We start from the raw sequence: 16,874 nt of genomic DNA, 5'->3' as shown, positions 1-16,874 counted from the left end.
CAGGATCAGAGAAGGCAGGACCAAAGGCCAGAAACACATGACACTCCAAAGCAAATTTCCACTGAGACCTCTTATGATCTTTCCTGCCCAGGAGGAACCAGTGGGCACCCTGGGCGGAGTCAGTCCAGAAGATTCTTCACTAAGAAGCTGTAGTGAGAGACAAAGGTGCAATGGTCCTTTTTTAAAAGCTGTCTTGGGTCTTCTCTTATGCCCAAGAATAATGTTGCTGTTTACTATTGCCACATTCTAGGCTGTGTCCTGGGACATAACATTTTAGGATGGTCATCTTGCTTGCCTTGAGTGCAGCAGCATCCACTAGGCAACCCCAGCTTATCAGTAAACAGGATGTTTACTCTAGACACTTGCCTTGTAGTGGTCAAGAACTGCTAAGTCATTTTCGTTGGTAGTTTCTTAGCAACAAGACTACTACAATGCTGCCTTCACTGAACCTGGAAAATGACTGAACCAGGAGCGAAGGAGACAACAGGGAAGTGCAGTGATGAGGAAGCACTGAGAGGCAGGAGTAATAGCATGAAGTGTACCCAGAGGATACATGGTGTTTCCAGGTCCCAAGTCTATCCTGGATAACTTCCATTTATGCTTGGCTATCTTAGAATGTAGCCCGATTCACTACCTGCAATACAAAGAAAACATAAGATGAACTCTGCACAGATGTCTCTCTACTGTCCCTGTATCCAAATTCTTCCTCCTGTCCTTCCCCCTTCTTTTTGTCATGTGCTGGTTTCCTTCTCCTGTCTTAAACTTATTGAGGAAGCTGCCCCCTCAAGGATATTCCTACCTGTCCTCCTTTGGAGCTTTTTTCTCTGGAGCTACTATAAAGCTTTGGTGCTCACCTGGGCCCTTCAGGAGTCCTCCAGTAATTCCCATCTTGTCAAATGCCCTACTTTCTCCTCAAGACTTATATACCTTGATGCCTGAATTCTGAATTAAGTCCCTCTCTGGGACTATATCCTGTTCATACTTGGTTGGTGCTCCTTTTACAACAGAACTTGTATGAGTTTCCATCCTAACCATGTTGTCAGCCTGAATCCTGGTCCCTGCTTAATTTTACAGGTCTTGGTCCTCTCATAAGGTGTAGCTTGAGTCTTGATCTTAAATGTACTGTGCAGAAACTTGTTTTTAATGTGGCTGCTCTATAAGGTCATCCTGTGGGTAGACTGTACCAATCCTCTTCTGACTACTACAATTTTCACTGATTTTTCTGGGACTGAAATGAGTCACTGTCCTACAGTTCCACAAACAACTCTATAGCCTTTAAGGCACATACATAGAAAAAACACAGTGTGGCATTATGTTAGCTGCCTTGTAGACCTCTGGCACACAAGCAGATTTTATACAGTTAGCAGTTTTTGTAATTTCATTTGTTCAGTTCTTCAGCACTTTTGAGCGAACACCATCTGTTCTTTGTGACTTATTGCTGTCTAACGTATCAATTTGCTCTTAAATGTCTCTTATTGAAAAATCAATTTGTGACAGCCCTTTAGATTTGTTACCTAAAATGTGCCAGTTTTGAGGGTCATTTCTTCATTTGGGGCCTTATTTCCCCAGCTACCTCTAAGCTCTAAGGGGTTCAAATGTTCCTAAATAAAGTAGCCAATTGTGCCCTGTTATTAAAATTATAATTATAGAAATACTAAATTATATGTTAACATACCCATATGTGGGTTCTAAAAATGAATTCCAGAGAGAATCAAGGGGCATATTTTACTGGCATGGGGTATAGGAGAAGAGAAATGCTTTTTCTCATGCAGCTATTAAAGGCACAGGACCTCTGATAACTCTAGATCAGCCTTCCTGAACCTGGCATCCTCCAGATGTTTCTTGTCATGTGCTGGTCTGCTTTTCCTGTCTTGATCTTATCCTGTTCCAGGCTCCCATTATTCCTGACGATTGGCTATGCTGGCTGGGGCTGATGGGAGTTATAGTTCAAATCATCTGAAGGGCATCAGGTGAGGGAAAGCTACTCTAGATTGCTTCCACAAATCACTCCCATGTCGAAAATTCTCATGTGAGAGGGGATTGTACGTTCCATATACCTACCACTCTCAGGTTCTTGGGGTAACAAATTCATCAATAGATATTGTGTATGATCATTTATCCCCTAATAATTTTACACATGAGATTTGCTGTGGGAGCTGTGTAGTTCATGCTTCAGTGTATGCAGAGAATACAGTGTTGGTCCTAGAATTATTTTCTTTTTTAAAGCCAAGGTTTTAGCTTTTATGGTTGTGAAGATAGGCCTGAGTAGAAGTGTGTGGGCGGTGCCTAATGAAATCTCAGAGGGGTAGGATTTGAATGATTAGGGGGCAGGGTTTCTGTGCCCTGCAGAATTCTTTGCCCTAGTAACCTACACAAGAAGATTAAATAACACAAAGAAGCAACTATGTTCAAATTTGCTTTGTATATAAAGAGGTTACAGAATTCTGCATGTCTTGGTACAAAATTTTGCACAAGATTTTTTTTGAAGATGTATTTATTTTTATTGTGTATTTTATTTAAAATGTATTCCCTGCCCTTTAGTAATACACTGTCATGGCAGCTAAGAGCAATTAAAGCAATTAAATTATCAAAATAACAAATCAAACACATTAAAATATCAGAGGTGGAATTATATATATATATATATATATAATCTCCTGCCCTTCCTCTGTCTCTGAGTAAGTCTCGGGGGGGGGGGGGCTGGGAGCCACAGCCAAGGAGGCTTTTACTCACTGGTTACCATCCACCTCATTTCAGAGAGTAGAAGCACCTGCAGGCTGTTCTCTGATGATGACCTCCATATATGGGCAGGTCCGTAAGAGAGAAGGTCATTAATCACTCCTGTTGTGAAGGGCCATTGTGCTTGTTTTGCATACATTTAGACTGTAATCCTATATAGACTTACCTAGGAGTAAATCTAACTCAGTGGGGTTTACTCCTGAATAGACATTCACAGGATTGCACAGTTAAGCTGTAGCTGTTATTGTTGCTTTACTCAACAGTGCTTAAGATAGTCAATTACTACTGCTGTGAACGGTCACTTTGCCTACATTTAAGTTCTAATTGAATTGTCACAGACTGTATTTCTGCATTCCATTCCATTTAACTCTGTTTACACCTCTCCCCGCCTTTTTTAACACCTGTGTCTATATATTTATTTATTTTATTTATTTATATACTTGTATACCACCCCATAGCCGAAGCTCTTTGGGCGGTTTACAGTAACTAAAAAACAAATACAATTTAAAAGACATCTTTTAAAAAACAATTTAAAACACAATTTAAAAATTTAAAACAGTATAAAACAATATATATACCTGATAGCTGAGGATTACACTCCATGTAGCTGATGAAGTGGACTACAGCTATCCATGAAAGGTTATGCCGTAATGAAATTTATTCATTTTTAAGGTGCCACCTGTTGGTTTTACAGCAAGAGACATACATACACAGCTATACCTCTGGAAAGGTTTATATACTGTGCCCATTAAGTGGGAGCCAAGAATCAATCCATATGATTTTAAGTGGCTCTTAGTAGCACAGGGGTCCTGGTTATTCTGACTGGCCGAAAGATTCATCTAGCAACAGTACTTGTCCAAAAACAGTGAGCTGAATCCTTATGGTCATCATTCACATTCTGTGCAAATAAAATCTGAAAATTAGTCGTAGCCCATGTCTCACAATAAGCTTCCAGTATGGACCTTGATCCTTAGCAAACTGCCTTTTTTATAGAACTCACATTTACCAGTTAATATGTTTATAATTGTGTCAGCTACTGCCTGCTGTGTGGACAAATCTCCACAGGCATTTCAAAAAGCTTTATACTAAGCCTTTGGCAACATCCATCAGGCTCACAGATGAAACCAAGTTGATCAGAGGATATCTTTTTGTTGTCTAGAAAGATATCTCTGCATTTTGGGAATATAACAATAATAACTCTCTCCTCTTCTGCATGCTATATAGTTCACAGTAATGTTCACTCCGATTTTCCTCATTACATAACCACAAAGAAGGGAAAGGGGCTTCACTCTAGGTCAGCAGTAGAGTTTTTCAGACTCTGGCCCACAGGCTCCATTTAGGTGGCCTGCAGAAAGGTTACTGAATAGTGAAGAATATTTGCACTTGGCCTTGCATATGATTTACTTCTTTTCTGAAAACTGAGAACAAGGCCAACCTGGTGATGATATGTCCAGAAAGACGCTGGCCAAGGGCCTATGATTTTCATAATACATGCCGGTCTATATAAATAATGTTATAAATAAATTAAATTCTATTTCCCACCCCTAAAAAAATACTAGCTACATGGGCCTTTCTCAGCAGCCTGGTCTAGGGCTGGTGATTTTCAAAACACAAAGCTGGTCTTGACTATGCCAGCACTGAAGAAATCAGGTTTAAGTGGTCCGGCGAGACCTACAGCAGTGTTTGAGTGGTTCATGGGCGGGGAGGGAGAGGGGAACTACTGCTGTAGAACATTTTGTGGTAATGTAAGCATTAGCCAGATTATAGGAGTAGATAGTTTCTACACTTCACAGTATCCTTCCCTTCCTCTTCCTTTGAAGTTCTCAAGATTGCAAATTCTGTGCTAGATTTCAAATTCTGGTTTTGTATGCTGAACCTTCAGGAAATCAAATTTCACACAATCATTATTATAATCAGGCTGTTTTCTTGGATGGCATTAGTTTTAGGTGGCTCCTGTGCATAATTAACGCTCAAAATTAATTTGGTTTCATTAGCTAAAGCCATTTAAAACAAGGCTGTGTGGTGGTGATGTTCCAGCAGTGGAATTCTCTTCACAGGCAAATTCACATAGAACCATCATTATTTACTTTCTTTTACATGCTAGCAGAGTCTGTAGTCTTTACCTGTGCTTTTAGTACCATATGATGTTAAGGCTGCTGCATTTGGGTTGGGGTTTTTTTAGACTGTTGTTTTTATATAGTTCATAATGTATAATTATGTTGTAATTTTAATTGTTGTAAGCTGCCTTGAGTGCTACTTTAAGTGGAAAGGTGTAAAAAAACCTAAGTAAAATATATCTGGATTTTCATGGTACAGTTGCAGAATTATGCACAGCTCTGGGTATAATCTCGGTGTGCCACATTTAGGTTTGGGAAGGAATTTTTCCCAGACTGGATTAGCTAGAGGCCTTAGGGAAGTTTCTGTCTCATCCTGTAACATCTGGTGACTTGCCTGAATTACCTGGAGCCATTTCCTTTGCAGGCACCTGCTGTCATCTTTTGGTACTGCTTCTGACATGTGGGTGGCTTATTTTATTTTTATTTATATCTCACCCACCTTAAAATCGGAGTGACTACCAACATAGTCATAGAATAGATATAAAATAGTTATAAACATAATTATAATATAGCCTCAAAACCAATAGATAAACCAGCTAAAATCCCAGTCTTAAGGGACATTAAAAGCTTGTCTAAACAAGAATGGCTTAGCTTGCTTCCTCAAAACAAGTAAGGATGAGTAGTAGCAAGTATCTTACAGAGGGAGCTTCAAAGAACCACAACCGCTGCTGGTTCTGCCCTGCGGGTGAATGTAGCACCTGATAGCTTATTGGTCTCTTCCAATCCTAGCAGCTGGTTCATGCTTGCATATTCATCACTTGATAATAGCAACATCAAGTGATTTGCGCCAACAAACAGACCATTATTCTGTTCATAATAATTAACAGATGGAGCCTTCACATTTCCTGACATCATTGCAAATACAAAGCTTTTCACCTTAGTCACATTTTCAGCAGCCAGTAATCAAGTGCAGCGAAATCAAGTGAAGTATGTGTGTATGGGAATATGCAGACTTCATGAATTACAATACTAGCTGCAATTGTTTACTGCTTCCCTAAGAAGGGAAGGATGAAGAGAAGGAAAATGAAGGTGTGTGTTTGGGTGCTGGGGATGGCTTTTGGGTGCTGGGGTTCAGAGAGGACAGTGTGATACCTTCCAAGTACTGCATTTGGCTTGTGGACTTCGCCTTGTTTTCCCTGATTTTTTGAGGTGGGGGGGCAGCTTAGTGGGATAACCAGTCAAACCTAGAGAAGCTCAGAGAATACACCCTGTTTTCCCCCCAGTGGTTTTGTACAGATTTTGTTTTTCAGAGAAAGAGTGACGTTGATCCAATGAACAAAGGTGGCTCGAGATAGAGCTGAGTTAAGTGAAATGAATAGGGCCAGTCTGACAGGGAAAAGGAGCAAGTGGTACCGAGTATTTTGTTTCTTAAATGTGCTCTGAGTGCCATCAGTACATGTTTATACCTTGTGAATGGACTTCCTTTGAGTGTGTCCCTTTCCAATGAATATGAATTCTCCATCAGCCATACACTTCGCACAGGCTGAGGTCGCCACAAGCCTCTGGTCCTAATCGTAGGTAGGCATACTCAGTAGTAAGTCCTACAGTGTTTTTTGGGGCTCACCAGGTGCATGCATACAATTTTAACCATATGCTTTTGAAAATGTGTTGATATTTTATATAATGGTTTTTATTATATGTATTAAGAACAACTCCTCCTTTTTGCCACTCTGGGCTTCTGGGGCAGTGTGCCTTGCTCTGCTGTAAAGGGGACTCACCAAGGAGGAGGGAGACAATTACAAAAACTAGCCTTTGTCTTTCCTTATGCTGTATTAGTGGTCTGGAGAACAGGATTACTCCCTCCTTCTCAATACCCACCCATCAAGTGTCAAGAACAACTGGCAGAGGGTCCTGATTAACAGTGAGATTATTACTGAAAACAATTCTCTCTCTCCCAATGGCAGTGTGTGGGCAAGCAGTAGCTGGCGCAGAGGATGAAGGCGAGGCTCAGGCTGGATGGATTGAAGGGGCAGCTATCCTCTTCTCAGTCATTATTGTGGTGCTGGTCACAGCCTTCAATGACTGGAGCAAAGAGAAACAGTTTCGGGGCCTCCAGAGCCGCATCGAACAAGAGCAGAAGTTCACAGTCATCCGGAAGGGGCAGGTTATCCAAATCCCTGTGGCTGAGATTGTGGTGGGGGATATTGCTCAGATCAAGTATGGTGAGTGGAAGATGGTAACTGGCCTAATGATCTGCTTCTTCTCTCCATTTGTCATTGTATTTTAAAAGCAGAGGGTATTCACCAGAGAGCCTCACTTCCAAGGATAGAGGTGGAGGTAGGATTGGTAGGTATGAGTGCAGCAGAGGCAGGATTATTTTGGTATGATACAGAACGTGGGTGAGGAAACTTTGGCCTACCAGACCCTTCCCCATTTGGGTTATAAGGCCATTTTCCCTGAGCCATGCCCACCTGCCCCATACATGATGTGATATGTGACATCAGGTGTGGGATAGGTAGAACTCATACAGCTGATTCCTGCAGAAAGAATGGGCAGGGAGTCCAATCCCTGCTTGATTCAGGTGTTCAAGCAAGTTCCCCATGGGGAATTCTGTTGTGCTCCCAAACATTGCAGAAAACAGGGATTTAATTCCTCAACGTCAGCTGATGGTCGACTTTGATAGTTCAACCTTGCATGATCTGGGTGCGTGACTGACTTCCCTGTGGGGAACTCACTTGTGCACCTGAATCCTACAAAAAACTAGACTGGCATCCCTATGCATCACTTGATGCACTGGGAATTCAGTCCTGCATAGTTTATCCCCGTGGGTCAACATTGGCACATGGCTGAGACAACTCACTTGTCAATCACCTGTCATCATTATAATGTCAGATGATTAACAGTTGGGTGATCCCACCTTCTGGTCAAAGTTGGCCCATGGGGTAAGGGGAGCTAGATCTGGGGCCCCAAATCAAAATCATTCTCCTACCCCTGATGTATATGAGGGGAAAGATGGGCTGGGAGGATTTCATGGGCAAATGGCAGGGATAGGAATATAATGGTAAGTCAAGGAAACAGGGCTAATGGATGCATGCTGTATTGTAGACTATAGGTTGGTCAGAAATAATGATAGGAGGGAGTGTTGGAAGATTGGCATTATTTGAAAGTAGTGAGCAGAGGAGCATCTGTCTAAACTGCAGTGTGAAGAACCCAGCATTGTGGTCACTTACCTGTTCAGTAGTTCTACAAATGAGATTTCTGAGCCAAAAAATAAGAAGGTTGAAAATGAAAACATTACATTTCTTAAGGTTCACATTTGTGCATGCCAATTCTTAGCTTGTTTGAACCCCCCCCCCCATAATGTACTTGCCTGTTTTGAACTTCCTTTCTTTCTTTAAGAGTCACACCAACCCTGCAACTTACATGTTTGGAAAAGTGCAAGTGTGTGTGTGTTTAATCTATCCTTCATTCCAAATGGATCTCAGAAATTAAAGAAGATGAATTAATTTCAGGTTTGGTGGAGAACAGCAGAAAGCTCTGACAATCTGTTGGTTTTTGCTTCTTTCAGGTGATTTATTGCCAGCAGATGGGATCCTAATCCAAGGCAATGATCTGAAAATTGATGAAAGTTCTCTGACTGGGGAGTCAGACCAAGTGAAGAAATCTCTGGATAAAGATCCCATGCTGCTTTCTGGTAAGTCTTTCAAACATGTTTCCAAATTTGAATTATGCACGTGTTAGGGGCAATAATTTGAACTCCTGCCTGTTCAGTTATTAGAGTTATTTTATAGTGCTTGCAACCATGCACAATTATAGCCCATGCCCTGCTGGCCATGCTTAGTGGAGATGTCAGGAATTCTTCTCTGATAGAGAAGCTACGTTGTGATGCTCCAAGATGTGGTAGACAGGATTTTCCTCTTTCACTCTGATCACTGAGGTGATCTATTGACAGGCCTAGAGATTGATCCTCTGCTTAAGGAACATGCACATTTTGAACTGCCAGCATGGCAGGCTTCATCCACCTGTCTCATTCTCAGTAAGCACATGGTGACATGGACTGGGATATGAAGCTCAATTCATAGTCTAACAGAATAGTTAATTCTTGGTAGCATTCCTGATCCCTTGCTTTACGAGGAAAATCAAGGGAGCTCATAACTAAATTGCCTTTTTCCAGCTATCTTTAGTGGGCATGTGGGCTCTGTATAGCTTGCACATGGAGTTCATCTCTGTAAGAGCTTCTCCATTCTTAACAGAGAGTTGTAGCTCAGTGGTGGAGCATCTGCTTTGCCTGGAGAAGGTCCCAGTTCAATCCCCAGCATCTTCAGGTAGGACTAACAGAGACTTCCTGAAACCCTGGAGAGCCACTGCCAGTCAAAATAGGCAATGCAGAGCTAGGTGAACCAATGGTCTGACGCAGGATAAAGCAGTGTCCTACATTTCTTTAAGAGGATAATTCTGTGCATGCACTCATTTGAACATACTGTGCTGCTCCTCCCATTGAAATGAATGAAGAAGCCAGGACACATGGGAGCTTCATACATGCATTGGAAATTACTATGTGAGCCCAGGTTTGATAGTGTGGCCTAGAAATTAGACTTCATCTCCCATTATTATCTGAGCTTTTTCATGGAATGAATTGTACTTTATCCAGACCTTCTGGTTCCCCATTTTCACTCTCCGTTTCCTCTTTTCACCAGGCACTCATGTGATGGAGGGATCTGGTCGAATGGTAGTCACAGCTGTGGGTATCAACTCACAAACTGGAATCATTTTTACTCTTCTGGGTGCTGGAGAAGGGGATGAAGAGAAGAAGGTCAAGAAAGGTAAGAAGATTCTGGAGCCAGGCTTTTGTGAGAAGCTTCATCTCAGAGTTCCTTAGTTGCATTGACACTTGGTTGCTAGAGTGGAACGCATACTCTCTTTAGTATGAGTGTCTGAACTGAAACTTTTGAGCTTTAGGAGGAGGAGATGTTGGGACTTCTATGTCGGATGCTATGAATTCAAGATGTAGCCAAATATAGGCATGCCAACGAAAGAGATGAGTGACCTTTTGGCAATTTTTCATGTTGCCTCTTTACTTGTCAAAAATGGTGAGGGAAAAGAGGATTCCTCAGGGAATATTTTCTATAACTAGTTTTTGAAACAATATACAGATTTACTGCACTGAGCTACTTTTTATGCTAGTATAGTCACCTTTTAAAAAGAACAAGCTGTTGCAGCATGGAGTGCAACAAATAGGGTGCCTGCCAGCCGTGCCATTGTCCAGGACTCCATTCCGTTCCCCTGTCTCTAATAGAAGTCACCTTTCCATGGACACTGAGCATACTCAGTCCACATTGGGCTACTTGGACAATGAAAATTCTTGGAGATCCTCCAAATCTGCTGATACCTCACTCATGTGTGTGGATGATATTATTTTGGCTGTATAAAGTAGGCATTTGGCGAATGAGTCTACTTAGGATTAAGACAAACTGATGGGGGAAAGGTCTATCAGTGGCTATTTAGTCATTATACCTTTGAATAGCAGGTGCTGGGGTCAAACAATGGTGGAGGAGGATCATTGCGTTCATGTCCTGCTTCTGCGTGCTCTTATATAACTCTTGGGGTTGTATCCAATAAAATGCTAAATACTGTAGGTGTCCCATCAGTGCAAGGATTTCTGTATGCGTAACAGGACTTCCCCTTCCTCCTTTTGTGTGCCCCCTAAATCTGTTCTGGGGGTTCCCCAATCCTCTGAAGCAGATTTGGGGCACACATATGGGGTACACACAGGCGGAAGAGTGTAGGAGAAGTCACATTACACAAGCAGAAGTCCTTGCACTGACAGAACGAGTTCAATACCTTAGTTCAATACCTCCCCTTAGTCTGATCTAGCAGAATTCTCCTTATGTTCTTTGAGCCATGAAAGGGAAGTTGACCCATCATTAGAATGATCCAAGTCCTCCCCAAACTCCTTGTCCTGAAGACATTACCAGTAAGTACATATTTCTCTTCTGTTTTTTTTTCTTTTAATCTGAAATTATGAGGCCTCTTATCTTACTGAAGATGGAGTAAAGGAAAATAATAAGATGCTTTTATTCTGCCACCATCCTTGGATAGCTTGAATGGGAAAGACGTCTCATGAAAATTCTGTTCTTACTACAGCTACCCTAATTTGGGGCCCATAGAGGCTGGTGTCAGTAGTCCATTAGACTAGCATTTTTCAATCCCTGGCTCCCAACTAGATGTTCTTGGATATACAGCTCCCATAATCCCTGACCATTGGCTAGGCTGAAGGAGATGATCGGATTTTGAGTCCAATAACATCTAGTAGGGAGCCAGAAATTTAAGAGCACTGCTCAGACCATATTATTACTAAAATTAATAAAAAGGAACACATTCGGGAGCATTTTTAATGTACAAAGTGTGTTACATTTGTTAACTTGTTCATCCCCAGTATGTCCCTGTGGATTAAGTCATTCTTATTCCCATTTTGCAGATTAATAAACTCAGACTGAGCAACAGAACCTTGGATCTAGATTTAATCATACTTAGAGTAAACCCAGTGGGACATAAGAAAATCATGAGTAGCGTATATCCCATTGATTTCAGTGGGTCTGCTCTAAGCATAACAAAGTCTGGATCAACCCTAGCGACTTGACATGTTAAACATGATCAGAGTAGGTTTTTAGCAAAGCAGCCAGTTTGAATCCAGGCCCCATCAGCATGCAGTGAACCATGCTGGCTCTTAACATAAGCTGTGCTAATTCACACTTGAGTTTTGCACAGTAGCTTTAGTTTCCAAATAAGGCTTTGATGCTTTCTCACTTTCCACTGAAGACAGTGAAAGGAGAATGTTGGTATGTGGTTTACACAAACAGAACCCTGCCCACAGGTCTGACTTGCTCACAGTTAGCAGGAGAGGCATCTGTACTTTTAACCCGTCCTGGCAAGCCATGCAGGAATCAGCAGAAGCAACCAGGCAATGGGATCTCCACCATCCTCGCCACTGAAACAAGGCAAATGGACAGTGTTTGTTGGAAACCCTAAAGAGGCTGAGGCAGAGGGAAGCAGATGAGAGATGGCCATATCGTTTCCCAGTAGCCACATGGGAGTCCACTGTGCCTCTCCAAGGAATTTTGTTTTGTTGCCTTGAACTAAAAATAAAGTTTCTCCATGTCTTGATAAAATTGAGGGTTGGAAAGTCAGGTGTGCGCATATACATACACATGTTGCCTCTTTCTCTTAACTTCTTTAAAATTCAAAATATTATTCAAAATAAAATTATATTGAGGATGCAGAATGTATTAGGCTGCCACTCAAGGCTCAGCAGAGCTTCTATACACACAGAACTCCACAGAAGCAGAGGCTGCCCGTTCTCCTTCATGTCAGAGAGTATACTGAACATTCCAGGCACCGATGGGAATGGGGCAGTCCCTAAAGGTCTTCAGGTGCAGATTGCAGCCTCCTCTCCCCCTTCCACCTCCCCCCCTCCCAATGCACACTGGAGTTGTTGAATCAAGCCAACCAATTATTCTGCCATAGTTAAGCAGATCAGCTTTCTGTCCGTCCCCCGCCCCAGTTTATGGTAATATTATTCAATATGTGCAGTAGTTGTGTAATGAAAGTAGTTATGTTTGAGGAGGGATCTCTCTCTCTCTCTCTCTCTCTCTCTCTCTCTCTCTCTCTCTCTCTCTCTCTCTCTCCCCTCTCCCCCTCCCTCTCTCTGGAAAAGTATAAAAATAAAGCAACCTGCACATTTTACAATAAAACTATTACATGTCATGATAACCAGTCCTGTCCTCATTCACTCTGGTTGGATAGTTATGTATGTGCAAATTCCATGGGATTTATGCATGAGTGTATGTATGAAGGGATATTTGCTGTTAATCACTTAGTGCCCACACTTTTTTTTTAACCACTGTTCCATACTTCCAAACAGGGCAGCAATTGAGTGGTAGAAGGATGGATTTTTCCTACTCTTTAAGTTCATGCTCAGTTAAACAAGAACTAATTAGTCTGACCGACAGGTTCGTACAAACCCATGGAGTGGTAGTTATTTTGGGTTAATTAATCCCAATTGAAAGGCGTGCAACCTTGTTTATGTGGCAAAAAATCTCAGGTCTGCTGAGAATGTCAGAACAAAATCCATAAGAAAGTGATCCAGAGCTTCTTTGCTGAAAGTGAAAGGTCTCTCTGATCTTTGTACGTTTATATATTACTGTGAGCCCTGGACTTATATGGCTATGGCATATAATGAATTGTAATTGCCTCCTTCTGTTAGTACAGTTTATGAACTGTCCTGTATAGAGTACTGGAGTAAATTTGTAACTCTCCAAATAATATTCAGGCTTCACTAGAAGCAGTTCTGGGCAGGCTCTGAACTGCTCTTCAATTATTCAAAGGTCTTGTTCCTGAAGAAAGGGGAGGTAGCAAAGATTTTTATTTATCATTTGGCTGCCCGCTGGAATGTAATGCCGAGGACTGCTGGTGAAAAGAAGGTTCCTTATATTAAGGGTAGCCCAAATGTTTTTGAAGATGTTTGCTTTGGGTTGCAGTGGGGCTTGATGTAACATAGTTTGAGAGTCTCTGGGTTAGAACTTCCATGTGTACCGGAAGCCCAAGGATAAACGTTTCGCAAAACTACAGAAAGTGTTTGTTGTTGCAGTGCTGGGAGCTGAACTGAAACTCACCATAATCCTCCCAATATGCATTAGTCCCAAGGCTAGTTCCATTCATTCAAACTGGTGCTTGTTTCTGTAGCTACTTGTTGCTTCCAGTAGAGTGAAGGCAGATGTTGGAAGGTGGGCATTTGCAGTGGCATTTAGTTGGGAGGAACGTTGAACTTCTCCAGCCCTGTTGCTATGGTGCTCAGCCCTGACAGCAGTTGTGTCATACATAGCTTTCCTCCCATGTCTGGCAGCCTCCCCAAGAGAGCACTGAGCCCCCGCGTATGGGTGTCCTCACCAGCAGGGACATCGATGTCAAGAACCGTGTGCTCAGTGCTCCACCCTTTCTCTCTTTGTCTGAACAGGTAAAAAACCCGGAGCCCCTGAAAATCGCAACAAAGGTAACCAGCCTCTCCATCCTTTGAACCAGCACCACACTAACTACTGAGCATTCCTCCTTCCTTCTTCCCATGAGTCTGTGTTCTTTGTTGCTACGGCAGGATCTCGCCTTGTTGTTCTAGAAGAGGGTGTAATGTTTACCGCAGTGCTAACCATCCACCTTTCTGTCCACTTGGCCTGCATCCCTGCTGGGCAGCTTCCCATATTTGGTGTTGCAGCACCCCCTGCCAACTGAGCACTGCATTTCAGGGCTGATGTGGTTTATTAGTGTTTGTTTTTATTTTCACCCGTCCTAAGTTTCATAAATTTACATTACCCTCATTAAAAAGGGGTAGGCTGACAAACACAGGATATAAAACAAACGCAAAAAAAGACCTTAAGAAAGTTCTCTTTCCCCACAGTTAAACCTGTGAAGCAGTGGTGGCTGGTGATTCTATGCCAGTGGGACCGTGGAATCCGCTCTGGGTTTTAGTCTGAATTTTCAAGGAGCTGTCCAGGGCCGCCACTACTGTGAGGTTGTGCCAAATCTGAAACTACAACTTCTTATCCTGTGTATCCCGTAATATTTAAGCTTGGTGTAATTCAGCTAGCTTGCCTAAGATCACACAGATTTTTATGCAATCCCACCAAATCTGTACTATTTAATCAGGCCTGCTATGGTGGGTCCAGCATGTGTAGTCATTACACTCTGTTCTTCTCATGGCCTTTTGAATCAAAGTGAATGTCTATTCTCTGATATGTTTCACCCCCTGTTCTTTCCAGGCTATGGTGAAGAAGCCCATTTCTGCACCTGTCTGTTCTCCCTCTTCCTTTACCTTTTCCTTTCTCTTTCTCTTCCTTTTCTCAACAGTTTTGAGTTTCCCCTCGTTCTGACCTGAACTCTTGGGTTATTTTGGGTTTGATCCCCACATCCACCCATCATATCCTAACTGTGCAGATCAGTTACAAAACAGCCAGCACACACATCCTTCTGAACCCACATCACTTTGGGAAGAGGTGGCACCTAAGTTGAGAGATCTGTATTCTAGTTTGTATCTAAAATGCTTCTCAGTGCTTATAAACAAATCCTCAATAAACAAGAGATGAGAAGAAGCACATAGCATGAAAGCCTTTGGTTTTGCTTTTTAAAAAAACCCTCTTGTTCTGGGGAATTTAAGTACTGAATCCTCACCTCTTGAACGTGATGTAGATTGCTGCAGTTATGCTGATATGCACCAGTTGAGGATCTGCCTCTTGTATTTTGGAGAGACTTCAAAGACAATTGGGGCTGGCCCCACAAAGGGATGGGTTGATTAACAGATTCCCTTCTCATTAGTTGACTCAGTCCTTGCCCTCTCACAATTAACCTTCCTGTCCTCCTCCCCACCCAGCACCTTCACAAGTGTTGTGTTATGTAACATGAAAAAGACTAGCTCCTAGTGGCATCAAAATGATCTAGTGCAAGGGATCAGATCAGAGGAAAGACTCTCCAGCTAAAACAAAGTTAGCTGTGAAGTATTGCCTAAACATACTCTTAAGGTGACTATTTAAAATAAGAGCTAATCATATTTGCTGTTTTATAAGGGAATTCCTTCTCCCAAATATTAACTATGAAGCTTGGATAACCTATTGACCCCTTTGAGGTCTCCAGCTGGATAGAAGGTTCCTTTCACTTTGTCTGTCCATCTAAGCAGGTGTAATGGGTTCATCCTGGATGCTTGCACTTGCCTCTAAAATAGCCATTACTGACCTCTGCTGAGGAACAGTACACGTTAATCATGCCATGGGAATCTGAGTATAACAGCTGTTCACAGATTAGGTTTGACACCCCTTCCATCTTGCTACCTCAGTGAGGTAAGTACTGATAACTCCATCTTACAGAAATGCTCATGGAGGAGATGCCTTGCACAGGGACATGCAGCAAATCAGCATGCTGATCTGGGAAATAGATCCCAGAGTCGTGTGTCCTCTGCCTTTCTAGGTGTAGTCATCCAAGCTGTTGAAATGTATTTGCCTGGAGTGGGGGGAGGATTTTCACCACCTGCTTCAGTTCCAGAGGCATATGGAGCAGGGCTCCCTGGATGTCTAGATTTTCATATTACCAAGTGTCCATGTGTGTTGTTGGGGTTCCTGTGCATTGGGTTTCTCTCTCTTCCTCTGTGCCATCTTACCTTCTCTTTCTGTTGCTTCTGAAACATTTGTTAGCTGTTCTTCCCACTCATTCAGCCACTGTTTGTTTCACCCTGGATCCAGCAAAAACTCAGGATGGTGTGGCCCTGGAGATCCAGCCACTGAAAAGCCAAGAAGGGGTGGAAAACGAGGAGAAGAAGAAAGTAAAGGTTCCAAAGAAGGAGAAGTCAGTGTTGCAGGGGAAGCTCACCCGCTTGGCAGTTCAGATTGGAAAAGCAGGTGAGCACACCGACAAGGGCAGGATTTGGCTACTCCACGGCTGTCTTGCAGGGGTTTCCGTCTGGTTCGGTACTATTGCAGTCAGACTTGCACAAGAGCAAGGAAGGCAAATCCAAACCAAGCATCACAGAACAAAAGTCAAGCGCAATTCCACTCAGGTATTTGGAATCTGATTTACACTGCAATCTTCTGTGCACTTACATGGGAGTAAACCCCAGTGAAGTCAGTAGAGCTTACTTATGAGTAGACCTACATAGGATTGCTCTGTTAAACCAGCCCATCAGTCAGTATATTTTCTGACTGACAGCAGCTCTCCAAGGTCTTTGGCAGAACTCTCTTTCCCATTCCTGCTAACTGGGATATATTTAACTGGAAAACCAGGGATTAAGTCTGTAAACCTCTTTATAGATAACTGTGTACTCTGTTGCTACCTCACTGGTATAAACACTGTACAGTGAAGTTTTCCAGTTCAATCCCACCGTCTTGAGTTGAAGGTTATCAAGTAGCTGCTTGAGAACTTGAAGAACCATTGAGTGTCAGAGGAAATAATACTGGTCCAGGTGAATCAACGTTCTGGCTTAGTGCAAGTTTGTGCAGTCGCCTCCTCTTTGCAAGTCTTTACAATGTACAAAGATCCACCAAA

At 42.4% G+C, this 16,874-nt stretch overlaps 1 protein-coding gene across 10 annotated transcripts in view; it reads left to right on the top strand.

The window, feature by feature from the left end:
* The window catches only part of ATP2B4 (ATPase plasma membrane Ca2+ transporting 4), a 184,737-nt gene that overhangs the window by 124,276 nt on the left and 43,587 nt on the right, over positions 1-16,874 (top strand). For 8 of the 10 annotated variants that reach the window (XM_061632244.1, XM_061632235.1, XM_061632238.1 and 5 more), the window contains 5 exons: positions 6,761-7,018; positions 8,365-8,490; positions 9,494-9,619; positions 13,810-13,845; positions 16,076-16,231. In XM_061632244.1, the coding sequence (XP_061488228.1) occupies positions 6,761-7,018; positions 8,365-8,490; positions 9,494-9,619; positions 13,810-13,845; positions 16,076-16,231 (702 nt within the window). The remainder of the gene's footprint in view (positions 1-6,760; positions 7,019-8,364; positions 8,491-9,493; positions 9,620-13,809; positions 13,846-16,075; positions 16,232-16,874) is intronic. The other 2 variants (XM_061632241.1, XM_061632243.1) reach the window with 1 other exon arrangement.

This window comes from Rhineura floridana, chromosome 6, assembly GCF_030035675.1.
Source record: "Rhineura floridana isolate rRhiFlo1 chromosome 6, rRhiFlo1.hap2, whole genome shotgun sequence".
Lineage (NCBI taxonomy): Eukaryota > Metazoa > Chordata > Lepidosauria > Squamata > Rhineuridae > Rhineura > Rhineura floridana.
This window is presented reverse-complemented; position numbering and strand designations above follow the sequence as displayed.